The sequence below is a fragment of the Eretmochelys imbricata genome, chromosome 8 (assembly GCF_965152235.1).
Source record: "Eretmochelys imbricata isolate rEreImb1 chromosome 8, rEreImb1.hap1, whole genome shotgun sequence".
NCBI lineage: Eukaryota > Metazoa > Chordata > Testudines > Cheloniidae > Eretmochelys > Eretmochelys imbricata.
This window is the reverse complement of record NC_135579.1, coordinates 53,640,053-53,661,916: the sequence shown is the minus strand read 5'-3', so window position 1 is coordinate 53,661,916 and position 21,864 is coordinate 53,640,053. Positions and strand designations below refer to the sequence as shown.

At 49.6% G+C, this 21,864-nt stretch overlaps 1 protein-coding gene across 3 annotated transcripts in view; it reads right to left on the bottom strand.

Annotated features, from left to right (window-relative positions):
- The window catches only part of CACNA1E (calcium voltage-gated channel subunit alpha1 E), a 225,220-nt gene that overhangs the window by 183,077 nt on the left and 20,279 nt on the right, over positions 1-21,864 (bottom strand). For all 3 annotated transcript variants that reach the window (XM_077823463.1, XM_077823464.1, XM_077823465.1), the window contains exons 2-3: positions 21,367-21,472; positions 20,646-20,785 (exon numbers count right to left, since the gene is read on the bottom strand). In XM_077823463.1, the coding sequence (XP_077679589.1) occupies positions 20,646-20,785; positions 21,367-21,472 (246 nt within the window). The remainder of the gene's footprint in view (positions 1-20,645; positions 20,786-21,366; positions 21,473-21,864) is intronic.

The window sequence follows — 21,864 nt, the reverse complement described above, 5'->3', positions numbered from 1 at the left end:
ACTGGGGGCAGGTGCCCTGATTTCAGTCCCTGGTGAAGCTGTGCCATGGCAAACCCCTAGTGTGTCAAGATAAGCTGTGATTTGCACTTATGCACTTTCTCAAGGTCCCCAACAGTGCAAATAGCAGCTTTGCCGATCTACACTACGAAGTTAGGCCCACCGAGCTACGTCACACCCAGATGTGAAAAATTCACTCCCCTGAGAGATGCAGTTAAGCTGACCTATGCGCCAGTGTAGACACAGGTCGACAGACAGAGTCTAGCTACCGCGTTACAGAGAGGTAGATTTACCTCAGTGATGGAAGAATAGCCTACAGCTGTGCTGCTGTAGTGCTTCCGGTGTAGACACACCCTAGGGCAGAGATGGGCAAACTATGGCCCGCAGGCCACATCCGGCCCACGGGACCCTCCTGCCAGGCCCCTGAGCTCCCGGCCCAGCAGGCTAGCCCCTGGCCCCTCCCCTGCTGTTCCCCCTCCCCCGCAGCCTCAGTCACTGTGCCGCCGGCGCAATGCTCTGGGTGGCGGGTGTACGAGCTCCTGGGGCAGCGAAGCTGCAGAGCCGTGGCCTGACCCGGTGCTCGGTGCTGCGCGGTGCGTGGCTGGCTCCAGCTGGGCGGCATGGCTGCCTGACCCGGTGCTCTGAGCTGCGCGGAGGCGTGGCTCGCTCCCGCCGGGCGGCACGGCTGCCTGACCCGGTGCTCTGTGCTGCGCGGTGCATGGCTGGCTCCCGCCGGGCGGCACGGCTGCCTGACCCGGTGCTCTGTGCTGCGCGGTGCATGGCTGGCTCCCGCCGGGCGGCATGGCTGCCTGACCCGGTGCTCTGTGCTGCGCGGTGGCGTGGCTGGCTCCAGCCGGGCAGCACGGCTGTAGCACCGCCAGCCCTCGGTGCTCCAGGCAGGGCAGTAAGGGGGCGGGGGGAGAGGGGTTGGATAGAGGGCAGGGGAGTTTGGGGGGTGGTCAGTGGCTGGGGATGTGGATAGGGGTCGTGGCGGTCAGAGGGCGGGGAACAGGGGGGTTGAATGGGGGCAGGACTTCCGGGGGTGGTCAGGGAGAAGGAGTGGTTGGATGAGGCAGGGGTCCTGGGGGGCAGTCAGGAAGGAGGAGGGGGTTGGATGGGGCAGCGGGGGGCAGTCAGGGGAAGGGGTTCCAGGGGTAGTCAGGGGACAGGGAGAAGGGGTGGTTGGATGGGGGAGGGGTCCCGGGGAGGGGGCAGTCAGGAAGGAGGGGGGGGCTGGATGGGGCGGTGGAAGGCAGCGGTGGGGGGCAGTTAGGGGCCAGGGGCTGTCAGGGAGAAGAGGTGGTTGGATGTGGCAGGGGTCCCGGGGAGGGGGCAGTCAGGAAGGAGATGGGGGGGTTGGATGGGGTGGCAGGGGAAGTTAGGGGCAGGGGTTCCAGGGGTGGTCAGGGGACAGAGAGAAGGGGGGGTATGGGCAGGGGTCCTGGGGGGGCCGTCAGAGGGCGAGAACTGGGGGGGGGTCGGATAGGGAGTGGGGGCCAGGCCATGCCTGGCTGTTCGGGGAGGCACAGCCTCCCCTAAGTGGCCCTCCATACAATTTCTGAAACCCGATGTGGCCCTCAGGCCAAAAAGTTTGCCCGCCCCTGCCCTAGGGGTTCACCAGTGCTGTTACGCTGATTGTTGGCCAGTGACGGCTAAAGCCAGGGCAAACCCCAGTGTAGACAAGACCGCAGCAGAGATGCAGAAGACTGACTGGGCACAGAGACTGAGCTACCCTCTCAGCTCTAGCAGTGACCCCATCAGGGCAGGGCACAAGGAAAGAGAACAGCCTGTGTTTGGGGCGTGGCAAAGAAGGAAATCAAGTCTCAGAACACCATGTAGACTCTTGTGCAACAAGCCCCCTCAAGCTCATGGAGGACACTAGAGTCTGGTACTCAGCAGCTGCTGGGGAGGGGGAGCAGGACTGAATGATCCCTAGCGCTCTGCCCCCGTTGCTGGGTCTTGTGACAGGCAGATGATCTGACCCTGGGAATGCAGGGAGGGGTCACAGTTCACAGGGGCAGACCCTGGTCTCTTGGGTTGAATCTCTTCCATTGTTCTCAGGCCTGTCCCTCTATTACTATCCCCTCCCACAACCATGACGGGGCCCAGGAGACAGCCCCCTCCCCTCCCCCGTTCCACAAAAACACCCTGTGTGCATGCCAACGAGGGGGGCAATACCACCCCAGAATCACATCCAACAGAGGACCAGTCTGATACTGATTGGTATGAAATCCCCCAGGCCTCCCCTCCTTGGCACACTTCTAGGTTCCTAAAGCCATTAAGCCCTGAGATGCCTTGTCTGCACAACACATAGTTAATAATGAAGGATTTGGCTGGATGAGCTGATGTTTGTGCAATGTTATTTAAACAAATGATCCTGTGGACTCCTAAACTAATTGCGAGGGAGACTGGAGCCTAGCCCCAACACAAACAGCACTGTCACCAGACAGCTCCAGATGCGCAGCCAGGCACAGACCCTCTGCTCCCACAGCAATCAGTCCCGGGGGCCAGCTGCATCCAGCATGACGTCTCCACCAACAAAGAGACGCACCCAGCATCTGAAGGAGTTCATTATACCTCCTTTGAGCTGGCACCAGTGGCAGCTTTAAAGCCAGCTCTCCGAGATGCGGCATAGCAAGGATATCTCAAACCACGGCCTAAAGACATCCATTATCTCTTAAGAAACCAAGAAAACCAATCCTCACAGATTAGGGCTGTAAGTCAGTGCCCCGACCTCGCCCCCACCCTACACCCTGCCCCAGAGATGCATGGATTTAGACTACACAGCATCAAGTCAGACTGTGAAACTAAGAGAAACACAAAAAGAAAAGGAGTACTTGGTGCCACAAGTACTCCTTTTCTTTTTGCGAATACAGACTAACACGGCTGCTACTCTGAAACCTAAGAGAAACACAGTGGTTTTGACTGAGTTTCACTCTGGTGCTTGCTTGAACCTACAGTTCAAAGCAACGACTGGGGGATAGAGTCCACATGGATCACACCACAGGGAATATTCAGATGCACCCACGTGAACCAAAATTGCAGTGTCCATGATGTCTTACAGAGTTTGGGCCAAAGCCTAATGAATTCAATGGGAGGCTCTTCATTGATTTCAGTGAGCTCTGAGTCAGGAGACAGGCCCAGATCACAGTATTCAGCTCCCGATCCAAAGCCTGAGGGGAGTTTAGTTACGATGCTCTGGCTGGGCCCAGTTCTAACACTTAGCCTATAGTTAGCAATAGATACTGTCTCTCAATACAGGCATCTGATTACGAATAAACCCTTTAACCTCTTTCCCCCTCGGGTCACATTTCTAACCAGAACTCCATCCAGGCAGCAGGTCCAAGCTTCCACCAGCCACTCAGCAGCCTGTGACTCAACAGGAAGAGGTCTGTATTAACACAGAGAAATGGAAGTCAGAGAACAGGGACAGAGTTTGGTTTTATTCCTTCCTTGCTGGCATGACGTGAGGGCTTTGCTTCCTACTCAGCTCCCCATGTGACCTAGGACTTCTAGCACATAGAAATTCAGGCCTCAATCCCATCTCAGCAATCTCAAGGCCATGGCATGGGGCATGCTGCTTTGGAGGGAAGAGGCCTAAGGTTTTCTATAAGGTCTGATGGGTTCGTGAAGGAGGAGAGGGTAACCCAGAAGACAAGGGGCTGCGGAGGAGAGACAGGGATTCATTTCCAAACAGCCCACACATTTCAAAATGCTGCCTGAGGTGATGCATGGGGATGCATGAAGCTCATGGACAACACAGGAGAGGCAGTTGGCGTAGCTCCAGCGACTTCAGTAAAGCAACACTGATTTGCACCAGCTGAGGATCTGGCCCCCAATGTTAGTAACCTGAGGAATCCAACTCCCACAGGATTTAAAAATAAAGAAGACCCTTCTAAACTCAGTTCCTGTTTCTAAACAGTCTAAACTCAGTACCAGCCTTGTGATACCAGCCCCTTCTGTTCCCTGAACCCCCATCTCTCCTCTTCTGGACTGTACCCCAGCCCCGATCTCCCTGAAAACCTGTCCCCAGAGCTGGCCTGACAGGGTTAAGAGTTAACTGTCCTGAGGCAGGACCAGCTGTGCAGAGGGTGAATTTCCCCACATCTGGTCCTTTCTGCCTAGCTCTCCAGGTGACTCTGGACCATTTGCCACTCCTCGTTACTCATATTTCCAAAGGGAAATTGCTACTGACCCTCTGTGCAGCCCTATCGTTTGATCTCATTCTCCATCAGGACACTGGGAGTGGGGGATTCGGGGAGAGAACACATCTGGGAAACAAAATGGGAGATGACTGCCTAGGAAGGAGTACTGCGGAAATGGGTCTGGGGTCATAGTAGATCACAAGCTAAATATGAGTCAACAGTGTAACACTCTTGCAAACAAAGCAAATATCATTCTGGGATGTATTAGCAGGAGTGTTGTAAGCAAGACACAAGAAGTAATTATTCTGCTCTACTCCACTCTGATTAGGCCTCAACTGGAGTATTGTGTTCAGTTCTGGGTGCCACATTTCAGGAAAGATGTGGACCAACTGGAAAAAGTCCAGAGAAGATCAACAAAAATGATTAAAGGTCGAGAAAACATGGCCTATGATGGAAGATTGGAAAAATTGGGTTTGTTTAGTCTGGAGAAGAGACGACTGAGAGGGGACATAACAGTTTTCAAGTACATAAAAGGTTGTTACAAGGAGGATGGAGATAAATTGTTCTCGTTAGCCTCTCAGGATAGGACAAGAAGCAATGGGCTTAAATTGCAGCAAGGGCAGTTTAGGAAAAACTTCTTGTCAGGGTGGTTAAGCACTGGAATAAATTGCCTAGGGCGGTTGTGGAATGTCTGTCATTGGAGATTTTTAAGAGCAGGTTAGACAAACACCTGTCAGGGATGGTCTAGTTAATGCTTAGTCCTGCCATGAGTGCAGGGCGCTGGACTACATGACCTCTCGGGGTCCCTTCCAGTCCTACAATTCTATGATTCTCTCCCGAGACAACACAGGCATGACTGGCAAGCAAAAAGATTCCCTCATTCACCCGCTTTACATATAAGAGCTGCTTCAGGTGGGGGATGTTATACAGAACTGGGGAGCCTGTCCAGCCAGGCAGTTAGAGTGGATGGAAGGAGAGGAATGACAGGCAGACATGCAGCCAGTCAGAGCGATACAAAGTGGAAGTATTTCCAGGTGAATGATAACCTAAGAACATGAGAATGGCCACACTGGGTCAGACCAAAGGTCCATCTAGCCCAGTATCCTGTCTGCCGACAGTGGCCTGTGCCAGGTGCCCCAGAGGGAATGAACAGAACAGGTAATCATCAAGTGATCCACCCCCTGTCACCCATTCCCAGCTTCCTAGCCCATCAGCTGGCTCTGAGAGGACTCCATCCTGCAAGGTGCCGAGAGCCTCCTGGGAGATGTTGCTGGGAGCCCTCAGCTCCCACTAGAGTCAGTGGGAGTAGTGCCCCTCGAGCATCTTGCAGGTTCGTACCTAGAAAGCCCAAACAGAAGGTGGCAGGTGAAGCATTGCTCAGCAACAGAAAGACAGCCTGATTCTGAGAGGAGCCGAACGTCCCATTCACACCAATGGGAGTTTCAGGTGCCCAGCACCACTCAGTATCAAGCCCAGAGATGACGACAGAGAATCAGTTGTCTCTACAGTCGCCTCCTGGGCTGAGAAAGGAATGTGGCAGAGACTCAGACTGCAGGAACCAGATGGCCTCAGTCATGTCTGTGTGGGAGACACACACAGGGACTCTCTGACCCCATTCATTCAATGAAGCTGGCAGGAGGTGCCCCCTGGAGACCCGGCCCATATGCTGCGAGTACACACGCAGCTCTGCCTGTACGAAGCCTATCCCTGCCTCTCCTGTGCTCCCACCACCTCCCCAAAACCATCTTAATCCAGACAAGCCACTCACAGCGCGAACCCCCCCCTCCTCCCACACACCAACCCCTCTGCTAGGCTGGGAAAATGGCATGGCCCTTGCACGAGGTGACAGTGTCGCACACATCCTGTCACCATCGCATATGGCACATGAATCATTCACAAAGCCTTGGAATTAATTATTCATCGAATCCAAAGACTAAGCACTTTCCTAATTGTCCTGGAAGAACAGAAAAGGGGGGAGAGGGGGAGGGAGATCGGGAAGGCATCATGTAGGTAACCAGCAGCATTCATGATTCACTGATTTAATAAAAGAGAGAAGTGGGGGCTCTTGTCTGGGTTGACCAGAGAATTAGCTTGTATTCAGAATTGAGGTTGCCCCTTTGTTTGCCTTATAGGACAACCTCATGCACTGGCAAACAGCCACATTTCTGTGGCCACATAATGCCATAGACTTCCTCATGACAGTCATGTTGCTGCTCAGGGTCTCGCTGTTAGATAGGGACTCCCTGATGTTATGGTGTATCTCCTCTCTTACGGGTGTTTCTATCCATGCCTTCCCACTTTCCAGTCAAGAAACGCCCTCGGTAACTTAGACCCACATTGTAACCTGCCTTCAAGGATGGATATTCACCGAGGAATGTCTGTGAGGTTCACAGTACCCATCTCTGAGAAAGGAAAGCAGCCCTGAAAGGCCCTCCCCACTTTGTGCAGGCAGCAGGTCGGTTAAAAATGCAGGGCCTTGCACCTTGCATGTCAGGGGCTCCCATTCAGAGTAGGTCGTGTTTCGACAGGCCTTTAAACGAGGACACAAGGAATAAAGCAGTGCAGGCTCAGACCCACTGCACATCCTCAGGGACGCCCACACCTAAGAAGCGAACGGAATTGAAATCATGATCCATTTAGCTGTTGGCAGGTGTGACTGGACCCATTGCTAGCTAGGAAGGTCTGGGATCGTTCTCATTTCTGGTGGAAGAGAGATCCACAACCGTGAGACACCTGCCATAACAGCACTGGTCTAGTGGGTCTCTGAGCCATCATCCCCAGTGCATGCAGCTGCTGTTACGGCACCACAGACCTGGGAACACCAGCAAACACACTGCGGGGGATCCCGAAATCGCTGCCTGGGCCAAAGGGAGGTCGGCAACTCTCCGAGCTGGGGAAGGAGGGAATCTATTCTAGAGCAATTCATACAAATGAAATACTTTCTCTCCCAAAGAGAGAAAAGGCTTTTAAAGCCTTTTAAGCCAAATTGGTAATAAAGAGAAAATGCAGCTAAAGGGACACCATTACTGCGCTGTTTGTGCTCACAGCTCTCCACTGGATACAAAAACAGGGAGATACCAGCAGCTGGGTAAAGATACAGAGGTGCTTTCACATGGAATGACACACACACAGCATGCCAGGCTGCACATGCACACACACACCCCCAGAAACAGGGACATCAGCTCCCCCCTTCCACAGAAGGGGAAAGATTCCCTGCTCCTCCTCCGCCAGCCACCCCCTTCCCCTCTGGGCAGCTCCTGACAGTGCATCAAACTTTAATGGGTTCATCTCTCCGCAGCAGCACAGGCTGAATACAGATGGATAGATACAAGGCTCTCTGATGGCTCCCTTATTGTGAGGAGGAACAGGGTACTCAGGAGAGAGGGGGAAGGAAACAAGGAGCAGTGCCTTCAATACAGTGCCTGCATTCAGGGCTTGATCCAAAGCCCATGGGAGTCAGTGGAAAGACTTGGTTTCAATAGGTTTTGGATCAGGTCCAGAGAGAATGTACCTTATGCCGTGCTTGGGTGTTCAGTTAAAGACCTGCAGGTAGCATTTGTCAGCCTGAGACAGATGGGAAGAGCACACAAATCAAGCCCCCTTAAGTGGGGAACATCTGAGAGACAGCGTTGTCTAATGGATTGTCCAGGACTTGGAGCCAGGAACTCTGGGGTTCTAATCCCAGCTCTGCCAACCACGTGCTACGTTGACTTTGACAAGACAGATTCTCTGTCTGTACAGTGGAGAGTATGATAGTGGCCTTCCAGGAGTTTTGGGGATTAGTTAATATGTGTGAACTGCTAATGTCATGGGATACTAGGTGCTAGATAGAGGAGGAGTAGAGCGCAGCTGCACAGGAAGCAAGGAGCTCCATTTAGGAGAAACAGATGATATTCTTCCCCAGGGTAAAAGGACAGAGATTTCCTTGATGAGCGGGGTCAGAGCACTGACTGGAGCAGGAGCTATAGGTGGACAGACAGCTGGGTAACAATGTTCTCTTTCACCTGTTGAAATGGAGACATTTGCTCTTGGGAAATAACTCGCTAGCAATTCTCTGTATGTGTGTTTGTGTGGGTGAGAGCGAGAGAACACATGCACGCATATACCCGTGCGCAAAATACACCCATGGGAGGGAATGACCTCTCAGGCTCGGCACAGCCACCTCCGTGGCACCATCTCCTCTTGTCCATGGACTTGGAGGACACACACCATCCTCCCTCAAGCCTGAAGGGGAATCAGCCCCAGAAGGCAAACTCTCTTGTGCAGAGCTGCTTCACACCTCATGGGGGTGCCAGGAGCAGCCTCCTGGGCAGGATTCCATTGGAACCGCGCAGCTGTAGGCTTGTGGGAAGGGGAGCAGCAGGCAGAGATTCAGGCCAGCCCTCTGCGCACAAGATACTGCCTCTCAGGAAGATCCTTGGAGATGCCAGCACATCTCAAAGGATCTGCAAAATGTGGGGGCTGAGCTGCCTGCTACTCTGCTAGTATGGAGGGGGACAAGGGAAAAGCCCTTCCCCTAAGCCTGCCCCTTCAATAAATAAAAATATGGAGGAAATTCTGGGGTGGGAACCTAAGAGCTTTCTTCCCCGCCTTGTGCCAAACCTTCTAGCGGATTCCCAGAAGGAGAGTAAGGATCGGGCCCATGACCATCACGTAGGAAACGTGTCACCAGCTATGGGAAACAAATGCTCCAGAGCTGCCCCTCTGCCTCTCAGTCTTTTCTAGAGGTTTACAACAATAGAAGCACAGCTGTTTAGAATCATAGACTCATAGAATATCAGGGTTGGAAGGGACCTCAGGAGATCATCTAGTCCAACCCCCTGCTCAAAGCAGGACCGATCCCCGACTAAATCATCCCAGCCAGGGCTTTGTCAAGCCTGACCGTAAAAACTTCTAGGGAAGGAGATTCCACCACCTCCCTAGGTAACTCATTCCAGTGTTTCACCACCCTCATAGTGAAAAAGTTTTTCCTAATATCCAACCTAAATCTCCCCCACTGCAACTTGAGACCATTACTCCTTGTTCTGTCATCTGCTACCACTGAGAACAGTCTAGAGCCATCCTCTTTGGAACCCCCTTTCAGGTAGTTGAAAGCAGCTATCAAATCCCCCCTCATTCTTCTCGTCTGAAGACTAAACATCCCCAGTTCCCTCAGCCTCTCCTCATAAGACAGTTTAACAACTGTCCCCTGCACCTCAGCCCAGCCATGGCACAGCATGGGCTGTAACTGCAAAGAGGATTTCCCAGTGAACAGCACAGCTGGGATAGGATGCACCAGCAAACGCTGTTTACCCCCCACTGGGGGGACTCTCACCCAGAATTCCCCTCGGCACTCCGCAATGGAAGGTCTATACCTCGGAGGCTACTCATCTTTCCCTCCAGTGCAGGCTGGTTCTGTCAGGCCAGTTGTGAGGTGGTTAGTGGCACGGCGCTTCGCATGGCACTACCCCTTGGCACTGCGAAATGCCAGTGTTTGTTCGTTCATTCATTCATTCATTCGCCCTGGCCACATTCCACCACATGAAGTACCTTAATGAAAACCACAAAGCCCCCAGGGCTTCCAAGAGGCATTCAGGTACAGCAGCCATTATTAAACTCTTGTTAAAAGGCCTGAAGCTAGTACTTATTTTATTGACCCCAATTTATTTATCCTGGTTTTACACAGTCAATAATTCATCTGCTGCTTCCCGCATCATCACCACTCACACAGAACTAAGGCTGTGGGAGCAGAGGACCAGCAAAATCTAGCTGGTTTACATCGATCCTCACTCCCTCTAAGCCCTTCTCCAGGCAAGTCTATTCTCTGCATTCGACAGGTGTAAAAATGTCGAAGAATTGGATCTGGCAGGTATCAGTGAGGCTTGATGGATCAGCAGGACCACACTACAGAAGCCCGGCCAATAGCATCTGCAATTAATAAAAGCTGGGTCTCCCTACAAGTTTGCAAAGACTGTCTTTTTGAATATTAAAAAAGTTCTACCAACTCTGTCTCTCTCTCTGCTAACCAATTTATTTGAGCATGAGCTTTCGTGAGCTACAGCTCACTTCATCGGATGCATACTGTGGAAACTGCAGCAGACTTTATATACACAGAGAATATGAAACAATACCTCCTCCCACCCCACTGTCCTGCTGGTAATAGCTTATCTAAAGTGATCATCAGGTTAGGCCATTTCCAGCACAAATCCAGGTTTTCTCACCCTCCACCCCCCCACACAAATTCACTCTCCTGCTGGTGATAGCCCATCCAAAGTGACAACTCTTCACACAATGTGCATAATAATCAAGTTGGGCCATTTCCTGCACAAATCCAGGTTCTCTCACTCCCTCACCCCCCTCCAAAAACCCACCCCCATACACACACAAACTCACTCTCCTACTGGTAATAGCTCATCCAAACTGACCACTCTCCAAGGTTAAATCCAAGTTAAACCAGAACATCTGGGGGGGGGGGGTAGGAAAAAACAAGGGGAAATAGGCTACCTTGCATAATGACTTAGCCACTCCCAGTCTCTATTTAAGCCTAAATTAATAGTATCCAATTTGCAAATGAATTCCAATTCAGCAGTTTCTCGCTGGAGTCTGGATTTGAAGTTTTTTTGTTTTAAGATAGCGACCTTCATGTCTGTGATTGCGTGACCAGAGAGATTGAAGTGTTCTCCGACTGGTTTATGAATGTTATAATTCTTGACATCTGATTTGTGTCCATTTATTCTTTTACGTAGAGACTGTCCAGTTTGACCGATGTACATGGCAGAGGGGCATTGCTGGCACATGATGGCATATATCACATTGGTGGATGTGCAGGTGAACGAGCCTCTGATTGTGTGGCTGATGTTATTAGGCCCTGTGATGGTGTCCCCTGAATAGATATGTGGGCACAATTGGCAACGGGCTTTGTTGCAAGGATAAGTTCCTGGGTTAGTGGTTCTGTTGTGTGGTATGTGGTTGTTGGTGAGTACTTGCTTCAGGTTGCGGGGCTGTCTGTAGGAATTCATTTGCAAATTGGATACTATTAATTTAGGCTTAAATAGAGACTGGGAGTGGCTAAGTCATTATGCAAGGTAGCCTATTTCCCCTTGTTTTTTCCTACCCCCTCCCCCCCCCCAGATGTTCTGGTTTAACTTGGATTTAACCTTGGAGAGTGGTCAGTTTGGATGAGCTATTACCAGTAGGAGAGTGAGTTTGTGTGTGTATGGGGGTGGGTTTTTGGAGGGGGGTGAGGGAGTGAGAGAACCTGGATTTGTGCAGGAAATGGCCCAACTTGATTATTATGCACATTGTGTAAAGAGTTGTCACTTTGGATGGGCTATCACCAGCAGGAGAGTGAATTTGTGTGGGGGGGTGGAGGGTGAGAAAACCTGGATTTGTGCTGGAAATGGCCTAACCTGATGATCACTTTAGATAAGCTATTACCAGCAGGACAGTGGGGTGGGAGGAGGTATTGTTTCATATTCTCTGTGTATATATAAAGTCTGCTGCAGTTTCCACGGTATGCATCCGATGAAGTGAGCTGTAGCTCACGAAAGCTCATGCTCAAATAAATTGGTTAGTCTCTAAGGTGCCACAAGTACTCCTTTTCTTTTTGCGAATACAGACTAACACGGCTGTTACTCTGAAATCTCTCTCTGCTGTGTCTTGTCATTGTATTATTACTGTAATTGCTATGGGAAATCCAATACAAATTCTATAATACTAAAGAATCACAGTGTGCAGAGCACGCCCATCTAACTGTTTGCAAGGAGTTAACCCCTTTTTTTCTCCTTTCCTGCTTTCTAAAATTATTTCATGTGAATTTAATTCAGGTGAAAGGTCCCTGACTGACAGCTCTAGGGACAAAAGTCCTCTCTAAGTCTATGGAGCAGGTACTGCATGGTTGGACGTTGGCAGTGTAAGCTTCTCCCACTGTCTTGTCAGGTGCATAGCCACCATTAGGGGGCAGAAGGGAGTTGATTCTCTAGACCCATTCAGTCCTTAGTGTCTCTGCTGAGACTAGCAGTAAAGATGGTAATTGGTGTCAGTAGTAGTGTCCCTGTTTACATAAATGATGAGTGCTAAGATCCTACATATGCTCAATAGGCAGTTTTCTAATGTTGATAATTATGCTAATTTCCAGCCAATATTTGTCCATATTTGATCATGGACATACTACTCAACGAGAGCTGTCAATTCAAATTTCAAAGGCTGGCCAATTTTTAGTTGTGTGTAGGGAAAAATGAAAATATATATATATACCAACAGGGAAAAACACATTTTCCACACAAACACTCATACCTCCAAATGAAGAACAGACTTTGGCTCTCATTTAAAAAACCCCATCCTTTCAGATGAAAAGCAAGCATGGAAAAAAAGCATTTTTTCAGAAAATTATGATTATATGGAAATACAGGTTAGAAACAGAAAAAGATGATATACTTAACTGTAGTGTTAGCTGTGTCACTGTCAGACCAGCTGCCAGCTCATGCCAAGATCCCAGGCCTCACTGAACACTTACAAATGGATAGCTGGAAAGCACTCTGACTCACCTGTGTGTTAGCATTATCCAAATAATTTTTTTTTTTTTTGGCAAATACAGACTAACACGGCTGTTACTCTGAAACCTGTCGTTATCCAAATAGATTATTAGATGTTACATTGATAAGAATGTGTTTACCATGTTTGGACTTTATAAAATGTTTGTAGGATGCTGCATGTATTGATCTCACTTATAACCTCTATAGCCCTTGGTGTAAAGTTTGCATTGTAAACCTCTGTAATTGTGTAACTCAGCAAACAGGAAAAGAAGCATTAATTAAAGGGCTAATCCTGCCTACAAGATGGCCTTTTGAAGGCAAATGAGGTATTGTGTAGCATCAGAAAGAGAGGCCCTGTTGATTGTATTCCTAACTCCCTTCAGGAAAGAGAGACCTATGCATGAACTCATCCCATCAGTTTGGACTCTGGAGTGAAGGGGATAAAAATTTCTCACAAGAAGAAACTGAATCTCCTTCATGCTGTCTGGACCCTGCGGGGCAAAGATTCCTAAACATAAGCAAAGAGATCACCATACTGCTTAGCATGGGTTAGCCCTGAAAGACATTTTGAATTGACAGATTACTAAAACTCTGTCACTAAAACTCTGTCACTTGTCACAGACGGACACTCGTTTGCATATATATGCTCACTTGCTTTAACCTGTAAATAACTCTCATTTCTTTTTCCTAGTTAATACATCTTTAGTTATTTATTACAGGATTAGCTACAAGTGTTGTCTCTGGTGTGAGATCTAAGGTACAAATTGACCTCTGGAAAATGACTTGTCTCTTGAGACTAGGAACAACCTAAATATTTTGTGATCTTTGGTGTAAATGACCATTTATCACAGATACAAGATGGGTCAAGTAATAACATTTATTGGACCAACTTCTGCTGCTGAGAGAGATAAGCTTTTGAGATACGCAGAGCTCTTCTTCAGTTCATTTATCAGATAGTCTAGCTCGCCTGGGTGGCAAGATGGAGTGTCTAAAGGGACTGTCTGTGACTGCATTACAAGACGATTGTAGTACTTTGGGAGTTCACATTTGTTACCATGTACATTGGTCAAACTGGACAGTCTCTACGTAAAAGAGTAAATGGACACAAATCAGATGTCAAGAATTATAACATTCATAAACCAGTCGGAGAACACTTCAATCTCTCTGGTCACGCGATTACAGACATGAAAGTCGCTATTTTACAACAAAAAAACTTCAAATCCAGACTCCAGGGAGAAACTGCTGAATTGGAATTCATTTGCAAATTGGATACAATTAACTTAGGCTTGAATAGAGACTGGGAGTGGCTTAGTCATTATGCAAGGTAGCCTATTTCCCCTTGTTTTTTCCTACCCCCCCCCCCCCCCCCCCCGACGTTCTTGTTAAACCCTGGATTTGTGCTGGAAATGGCCCACCTTGATTATCATACACAATGTAAGGAGAGTGGTCACTTTGGATAAGCTATTACCAGCAGGAGAGTGAGTTTGTGTGTGGGGTGGGGGGGTGGGGGGTGAGAAAACCTGGATTTGTGTTGGAAATGGCCCATCTTGATTATCATACACATTGTAAGGAGAGTGGTCACTTTAGATAAGCTATTACCAGCAGGAGAGTGAGTTTGTGTGTGGGGTGGGGGGGGTGGGGGGTGAGAAAACCTGGATTTGTGCTGGAAATGGCCCAACTTGATTATCATACACATTGTAAGGAGAGTGATCACTTTAGATAAGCTATTACCAGCAGGAGAGTGGGGTGGGAGGAGGTATTTTTTCATGCTTTGTGTGTATATAATAAGATCTTCTACACTTTCCACAGTATGCATCCGATGAAGTGAGCTGTAGCTCACGAAAGCTTATGCTCAAATAAATTGGTTAGTCTCTAAGGTGCCACAAGTACTCCTTTTCTTTTTGCAAATACAGACTAACACGGCTGTTACTCTGAAACCTACCATTTGTTACTAGGTTTGTGAAATCTAATTATGGAGATGCCACCAGTTTGAGGTGTCTGCCTTTCTTTTTAAGAGCCTGCCCTGAGGTTAGAGAGGCAAGATTTGGGGAAGTGATATCTTTTATTGGACCAGCTTTTGTTGGTGAGAGGCATAGGCGCTGACTCCATGGGTGCTCTGAGCACCCAGGGGAAAAAATGGTGGGTGCTCAGCACCCACTGGCAGCCCCCCTATCAGCACCTCCCCCTCCTCCTAGATCAACACCTTCCCCTTGCTCTCCATGTCTCCCACCCGCAAACAGTTGTTTTGCAGCATGCAGGGGACTGGGGGCAGGAGCGAGAATGCAGTGTGCTGAGGGAGGGGGAGAAATGAGATGGGAAGAGGCAGGGCAAGGAGAAGCAGGGGTGGGAGGAGGTGAAGCGGGGTGGGGCAATGAGGGAAGGGGTGGAGTGGGGGCAGGGCCTGGGGCAGAGCCAGGAGTTGAGTACCCCCCCGGCACAATGAAAAATCGGCATCTATGGTGAGAGGGACAAGCTTTCGAGCCACACAGAGCTCTTCTTCATGCTCTAAAGTTGGCACTCTTGGTCATGAGCCACTCCAGATCATGTGATGTTAGCTACCAAGTAGAAGCTAGAACATTAGTCAATTCTGATTATTGGTTTCCGTTGGGATGAATATCCAGATTTATTGATCTAAGAAATAAATATTGATTGAGGCAAAGTCAATGTCAACACAATAACAGGACAGATTCGCAGCTTGTTCATGGAAACATGAATCCAATATATGTATTGTTCCATACCATCCAAATGCTTCCATCATAAAGATCTTAACAGCCCTACATTAGGGCCACAGATTTCAAAAGCATAACAGCTTTTCCTATTAGACACTTTGTAAAGGGGGGAAATGAGCTACAGGTCTGTGAAAAAGAACACTGTCTTAACTCCTGATGAGCCAGTCAAGAACCAGATATCTGTGTGTGCTGATTGGCTCGTCAAAAAAGGATCACTATCTAGTCAAGATGCAGTCAATTATGTACGCATTCTGATTGGTTAACATTGATCCAGACTCCTGAACTGTTTAGCTCCTCAGAGATCAACAGGATGGGCTTCTTTCTAAACTCCAGAGCAGTTCCCAAGGACCATATCTTCCACTTCAATGACAGTGTCCTCCTTCCCCCAGGAATTTTTTGGTATCCGGGAGCTTCACTTGATAAACCTTGAATAGCCTGTATACCCCATTATCCTCCTGAACAGAGACTTATAAGCTCAAACACTGAAACACTTGTTGAAAGCAAATTTCAATCTGCATATTTGATTGCAAAATCCTGCATTTGAACTCAGCTGATTAGTTACGTAAGTCACCTAGGCAAGGGGCAGAAACAATATTACCTGACTTATGTAACTAACCAACCCAGCATGAACTTCACAGCGCAAATATTCACCACAAGCTATTCATGAATGATTGACAGCCCAAGAATTATTTGATGAAGAAATCCTCTAATAATTTAGAACAGCAAATACACTTGGCAATTTCATGATCAATCGACAAATCCATTACACAGAACAACAAAACTTGTTCTGCATCTTACCCACATCTTCCAACCCAGTGCCCAGAGCAGCAGGGGTTCACAAAATCCCCTCAGGTAACACGGTGTGAAGGCAAACACTACACCAATGGTAGTGTCCTGAGTATGCCACAGCACTCAAACCTCAGCCTACCTCATCTCCTAGTTACACAAGCTTTTACTTCTCAGATGTGACAGCATGGATCTTAGTCCGAACTCAGAACCGGGTCTTGGATGGGTGGGAGAGATGGGCTCAAGTATTGCAGTGGCCTCCTTACAAGATCCTTTATACATCAAACATCAAATATTCTTATAACAGGTAGTGACCCATAGAAGAATGGGGCTGGGAGAGGTGCATCGCTGGCAGGGTAAAAGCCATGCAACAGCTGGCAAGAGCAAGGTCTCATGTGAGGGAGGCAGGAGGAGGTGCTGCCCCCGGAACCACCCCCAGAAAAAGGAGCGCTTTCTCAATAAACACCGAGGACACTTGCTGTTGAGGCCTATGCGCTTGGTAACTGGGTCCCTGACATTTGTCACCGTGTCGGGGTTGTATGGAGCTAACAGCCCTTCCTGGACGATTGATTCCCTGGCACCAGAGCACCAGGCCCAGAGCACGGAGAAGCTCGAAAAGAAATTGGGAACGTGTTCAGAGTGCTGACTCAGCCGCCTGTCAGTCATGGTCAGCAGGGAGAGAGGGGAAAGGTGACTGGTAACCTTCCCCTTCAAGCCAGTGTTTCCCCATGTCCCCACACTGAGAGGAGGCCTGTGCCAGAAACCCCCTTTGCCTCTCCACTGAAGGGCCCTGGTCTGGTGAGGGCTGTCTACACAGCTCCCGCCCATGCAGCCCCCCTCCCACATCCCAGGGCATGCCCAGCTTTTTGACAGACAGATTCAAGCCAGAGCCTCCTGCTTATTCCCCTCCATCTGGAAGGCTGCCTGCCCCATCCGAAGCCCACTGGGGAGCTTCCCTTCCATGTTTCTGTCAGTGTAAATAGGGGGTGAGGTTGTCTTCCATTTTCTCCAGGAGACTGGGGGGAATATCCCTGCAACCTCCCCCCCATCCACCCCCCAGGTGACATGAACCAGCCCAGTCGCAGGGGATCATCTGGAAGCCTGCTTCTCAGGGGCTATAAACCAGGAAACCTCCATCCTGGAAAGAAGAGATGGGCTTGCCAACTCCACCCCAGGGAGGGCAGGGGGAGAGGGGAATGGTACTTCTCTGGGACATCTGCAGCCCTGAGGCGTCCACAGACTCGGCACAGCTGACTATCTCCTTGCTGCTCTGGGTCTGCCACAGTGCAAGTCTACAATTTATGTATGCACCAGTCCCCGGACAGCGAGTCACAGCCAAGGCCATCACTGTGGAAAGAGAAGGGGGATGCAAAATGATGCTGGAAAGACACTGATCTGTCTCAGCAGAGGCCACTGCTCCCCTCCCTACAATCATTCATCTGGCCCAGGAGCCAGCTTGGAAAGCTCCCAAGAGGATACCGAGATAAGATCAATTTCACTGACCCTGCTGCCTCTGCAAGCCAAGCACTGCTGGGTCGTGGGGAAGAGAAACCAGTAGTTGACCCGGCTGCAATAAGGAGCAGCACAGCCAGCCATGCCCTCACCAGCCTGACAAGGAGGGATAGTAGGAGGGTGCCTGGGGGAAGCGATGGCTCAGAGCAGTGGGAGAGGGTTTTCTCCTTGTGTTCAACATTGCTAAGGAGTAAGCGAGGAGGAATACCCCACACGCACACACCCAGCTGCTCCTCCTAAATCACAGCCCTTCGGAGTGTGAGTATTTGTTGTACGTACAGCCCAGAAGTGAGCTAGCTGCTTAAGGTAGCCCTGGAGAAGGGTCAGACATGGCACTGCCTGCCAATGGGATTTCATTGGTTCATAGCAACCTTTCAGGGCTGAAATAGCTTCCTTAGCATGGGTACTAGCGAAAGCAGACTCGGAGCAAGCTCCAGAGGGAAATGGCCTGAATGTGCCAGTGGGTGAGCACCGGGCGACGGCACAAGAAGGGGATGGACAGCAGAGCCTGAGGGGCTGCTCTCCAACTGGCAAATGGCCAAGCCATTAAGAAAGGGACACCAAAGACAAGCCCATGAGATCATCTCCAGCTGCAATTCCACGCACACCCAATCCCCAGGGCACAGGACCACCCCTCATACCTGTGCATTGTAGGGCCATTGTGAGTCGCATCCCATCCAGCGTGACCCAGCACACTTTACAGTTTGAACCTATGGCACACCAGAAAAGATGTTGCAAATCCACCAGGAAATAGTCTATCTCCTGCTTGTTACTCTCTGAAGAGTGAGGCACGTCCTCTGACAAACAGAAAACCATCAGCAGAAAGCAGAGATGTATGCGCTTCCCATCAAATCCCTCCAGGTCCTGTGATCACTACTGGCACTGGGCAGGCAGAATCCATGGCCACAGTCCCTTGCTCCTTCACCCCAGTTCTTCTACCAAACAGACATTTCTAAATAGCAGACCATCTGTCAAACATGCCAGCAACCAATCAGAATCGCCCGTCACTGTACTTCTGGCAAGACCCCCTTCATCTCCCTCCCATCAAAGCAGGGAACCAACAATGCCCCAAGTAATGCATCCTGCCTAGTGGACACTGAACAGTGAATGGTTGATACTGCCCCATGACGGCGTACTCCTGGAGACACACACATTCATGCACTCCCTGGACCTGCCTCATTGGCTTTAGCAGCCAGACAAGTGACGGAACTCACTGCAATCAAACAGGTGCTCCTGCATGGACTGTCCCAACATGGAGTCTCTCTAAATGCAACACGGAATACCAGCCGATCAGCGTTCGTTTCCAGGAGATGTGGACGGGCAGTTGCAGCCATGAGCTATACCTAGGCAGCAGACATTTGAACAAGATGGCCAGTGCCACCCTTAGCCTTATTTTATCCCATTTCCACAGCCTGCCCATGAGGTGGGGAACTGCCACCTTCAACAACACTCCAGCCCTTTCCTCTTCGGACCTTGTACCCAAGCATAAACCTCCCCAGCAGGCATGACAACGTAACTGAGCTCTGGGATTCAGGTGTCCTGGACTCTACCCCAGCTCGGTCTCTGATTAGGCAATAAACCTTGGGCAACTCACTGCACCTCAGTGATTCAGTTACCTTCTGTGCAACATGGGGGGATGTAATAAAACAGGGGATATGCCAGGCTTTATTAATTAAGCACTTCATTAATTATTATTAATAATGTGCATTGAGATCCACAGATGACAGGAGCCACCTGCTGCTATATACTAAATTGGCTTCTTTGCATGGACTGGCAATATTTCAATCAGCACAACACGTACAAAGGACTAGAGCTGCAGTCTGGATGAGTTTTTTCCCCACTTTGAATCTTGGATGCCAGTTTCCATACACTCCACTTTTCCAAAGGTCCCTGTCCAAGAGGGATTGCACTTGGGAAGCTAAGAAGTCCTGATCATTTGATTTGTCTTTGCAAATTATCATCATTCTAGCAAGTTTACCAAAAGAAAATGATGTTTGTTTGCTTTCATATTATCTATATATAGACCGCTAACATCTTTCGATATCAGATCCAGAGGTGAAACCCGAGACTGAATCACAAACCCAGGGATAACCACCAGTCCAGTGATATATGGCATGCCCAACAATTCCCAGGAGTCTAGAAGTGCTTGGTAGACAACCATCCATGAAGTCAGCACCTCGCCCCAGCATAATGGATTGCTGAGGGGAGTGTTATGTGGAAATGGATTCCCACATGGAACTGCTTTCATTTCTGTTTTTCTTCATTTTATTTATTTATTTTTATTGAGAAAGCAGAAGCCAGCACACTAGTGACTGGGCCCCAGAAGGCACTTTTGGAGTGGCTGGTAGAAGAACATTTCCATGCCCCAGTTCTGAAATTCTAACACAGCCCCTGCTTCCAGTACCAGAGCTGACCACCTCCTCATCAAAACAATCTGCCCTTCATTTTGAACAGGAACCCCCCACACGCTCCCACTTTCCTATTTTGCTTTTCCACCACAGAGTCCCAATGTCCAGGTGACACCACTGCTCTGAGGAGAGCTGAACATGACTCCATCTGGCACGTTAGAATGAGGTCATTCTCTTGCCCGTGAGAGTAAGCATGTCACGAGTGGAGCATGCCCAGCCCCTGCCAAGCTGGGGGAGCAAGGCCCAGGATTAAAGCAGACTGAAGAGCAGCTCCCAGCCTTTAATAAGGATTAGTAAGTAGCGCTAGTGAAAGTCAGGCCCCAAAGGAGCACAGCATTTGGTTAATGAGGTTGCAACGCAAACATTTGTGCACTTTCTCTCCTTTGGGGATGTATTTTAATCCCTGACAATGGATTCAATAGGGAAATTGTCCCAAGATCTTGACATTAGACCCCTAATTTTACACCATTTGGGACCTGCTGTTGGATCCTACCACACAGCACCCTCCTCACCAGTCTTTTGGCCACACCACTTCATGCACCGAGGAGAACTTACCCGCTGAGGACCACGATGAAGTCCATGACGTTCCAGCCGTTCCGGAGGTATGAGCCCTTGTGGAAAACAAATCCCAGAGCAACTATTTTAATCCCAGCTTCAAAGCAAAAGATCCCAATGAAGTAAGGCTCTGTCTTCTCCTGTGGGAAGGGACGAAGGAGATTGGTGAGAGAGGGAGTTGCAGCAAACCTCCGGAGGGGAATGCTGCTTATGCCTTTTTATTTAACATTGTGCTGGAGTTTGGCTGTTCCACCACGCTCACTACTTGGCATTGGACCTCACTCTGCCTGCTCTGCTCTCAACACACTCTGAGGCCCCACAAAACCCTTGAATAGTTAACTGCAGGCTTCAGGCCTCATCTCTGTTCCCCAGTCACCCTCCCTGCCCCACTTTCTATCTGATAACCCTTTCTGAGACCTTCATTAATAGCAAGTATCCCTGCCCACCCCCCAGAGTTGGAGAAGTCTTTCAGAAGCATGAAGAGCCCAGAGGAAAGCTCCAGCCACATTCCATCCTTCCCCAAAGACACTCTGGAATCACCACCATCAGAGAGACAGAAAGGAGATCACACCTCCAGTTTTCTGAGAAGCTGTAGGCATCAGAGGCTTAAACCTCAGCAACTGTGGTTGCCAGTGGGCTTGCTACCAGCTAACACCCATGCCTGTGAGAAAGCTGCAGCCACTTCCAGGAGAGAAGGAAGATACAAGAGAAAGGCACTTACTAGTCGTCGGGACATGGGTGTCTTGTCATCCTCGGGGAGGTGCTGCTCCAGCGCTAGGACGATGCAGTTTGCAATGATGGTGGCCAAGATCATGTATTCGAAGGGCGTGGAGAGGACAGTTAAGGAGCAGAAATGACATAACAGAGATGGAACAAGACTCTAATCCACTTCCTTCCTCACCCTTTGTTGCTACTTGTGACTGCTCAGGAAGCGATCACCATTTCTCCTCGCGCACGCGTGGGTGTGCACACAGCAGCCAGATAAGCTTCCATTTTCCTGTGCTCCTAGCTGGCAGGGTGAGACCTACTGATTCAGCTGTTTGGAAATGAGACAAGACAGCCAAGAGTACCAAGCTCATCAGCAGCTTCTCGCCAGGGATCCAGTGGTGCCCAGTGCTCCTCCTCCACCTGGTAACTACTATGCTGGCACTGGTGATGGAAGGAAGCCAGTGCCTACGGTGTGCAATACAACGGACTGGGCACCCATAGTAGCTTTGAA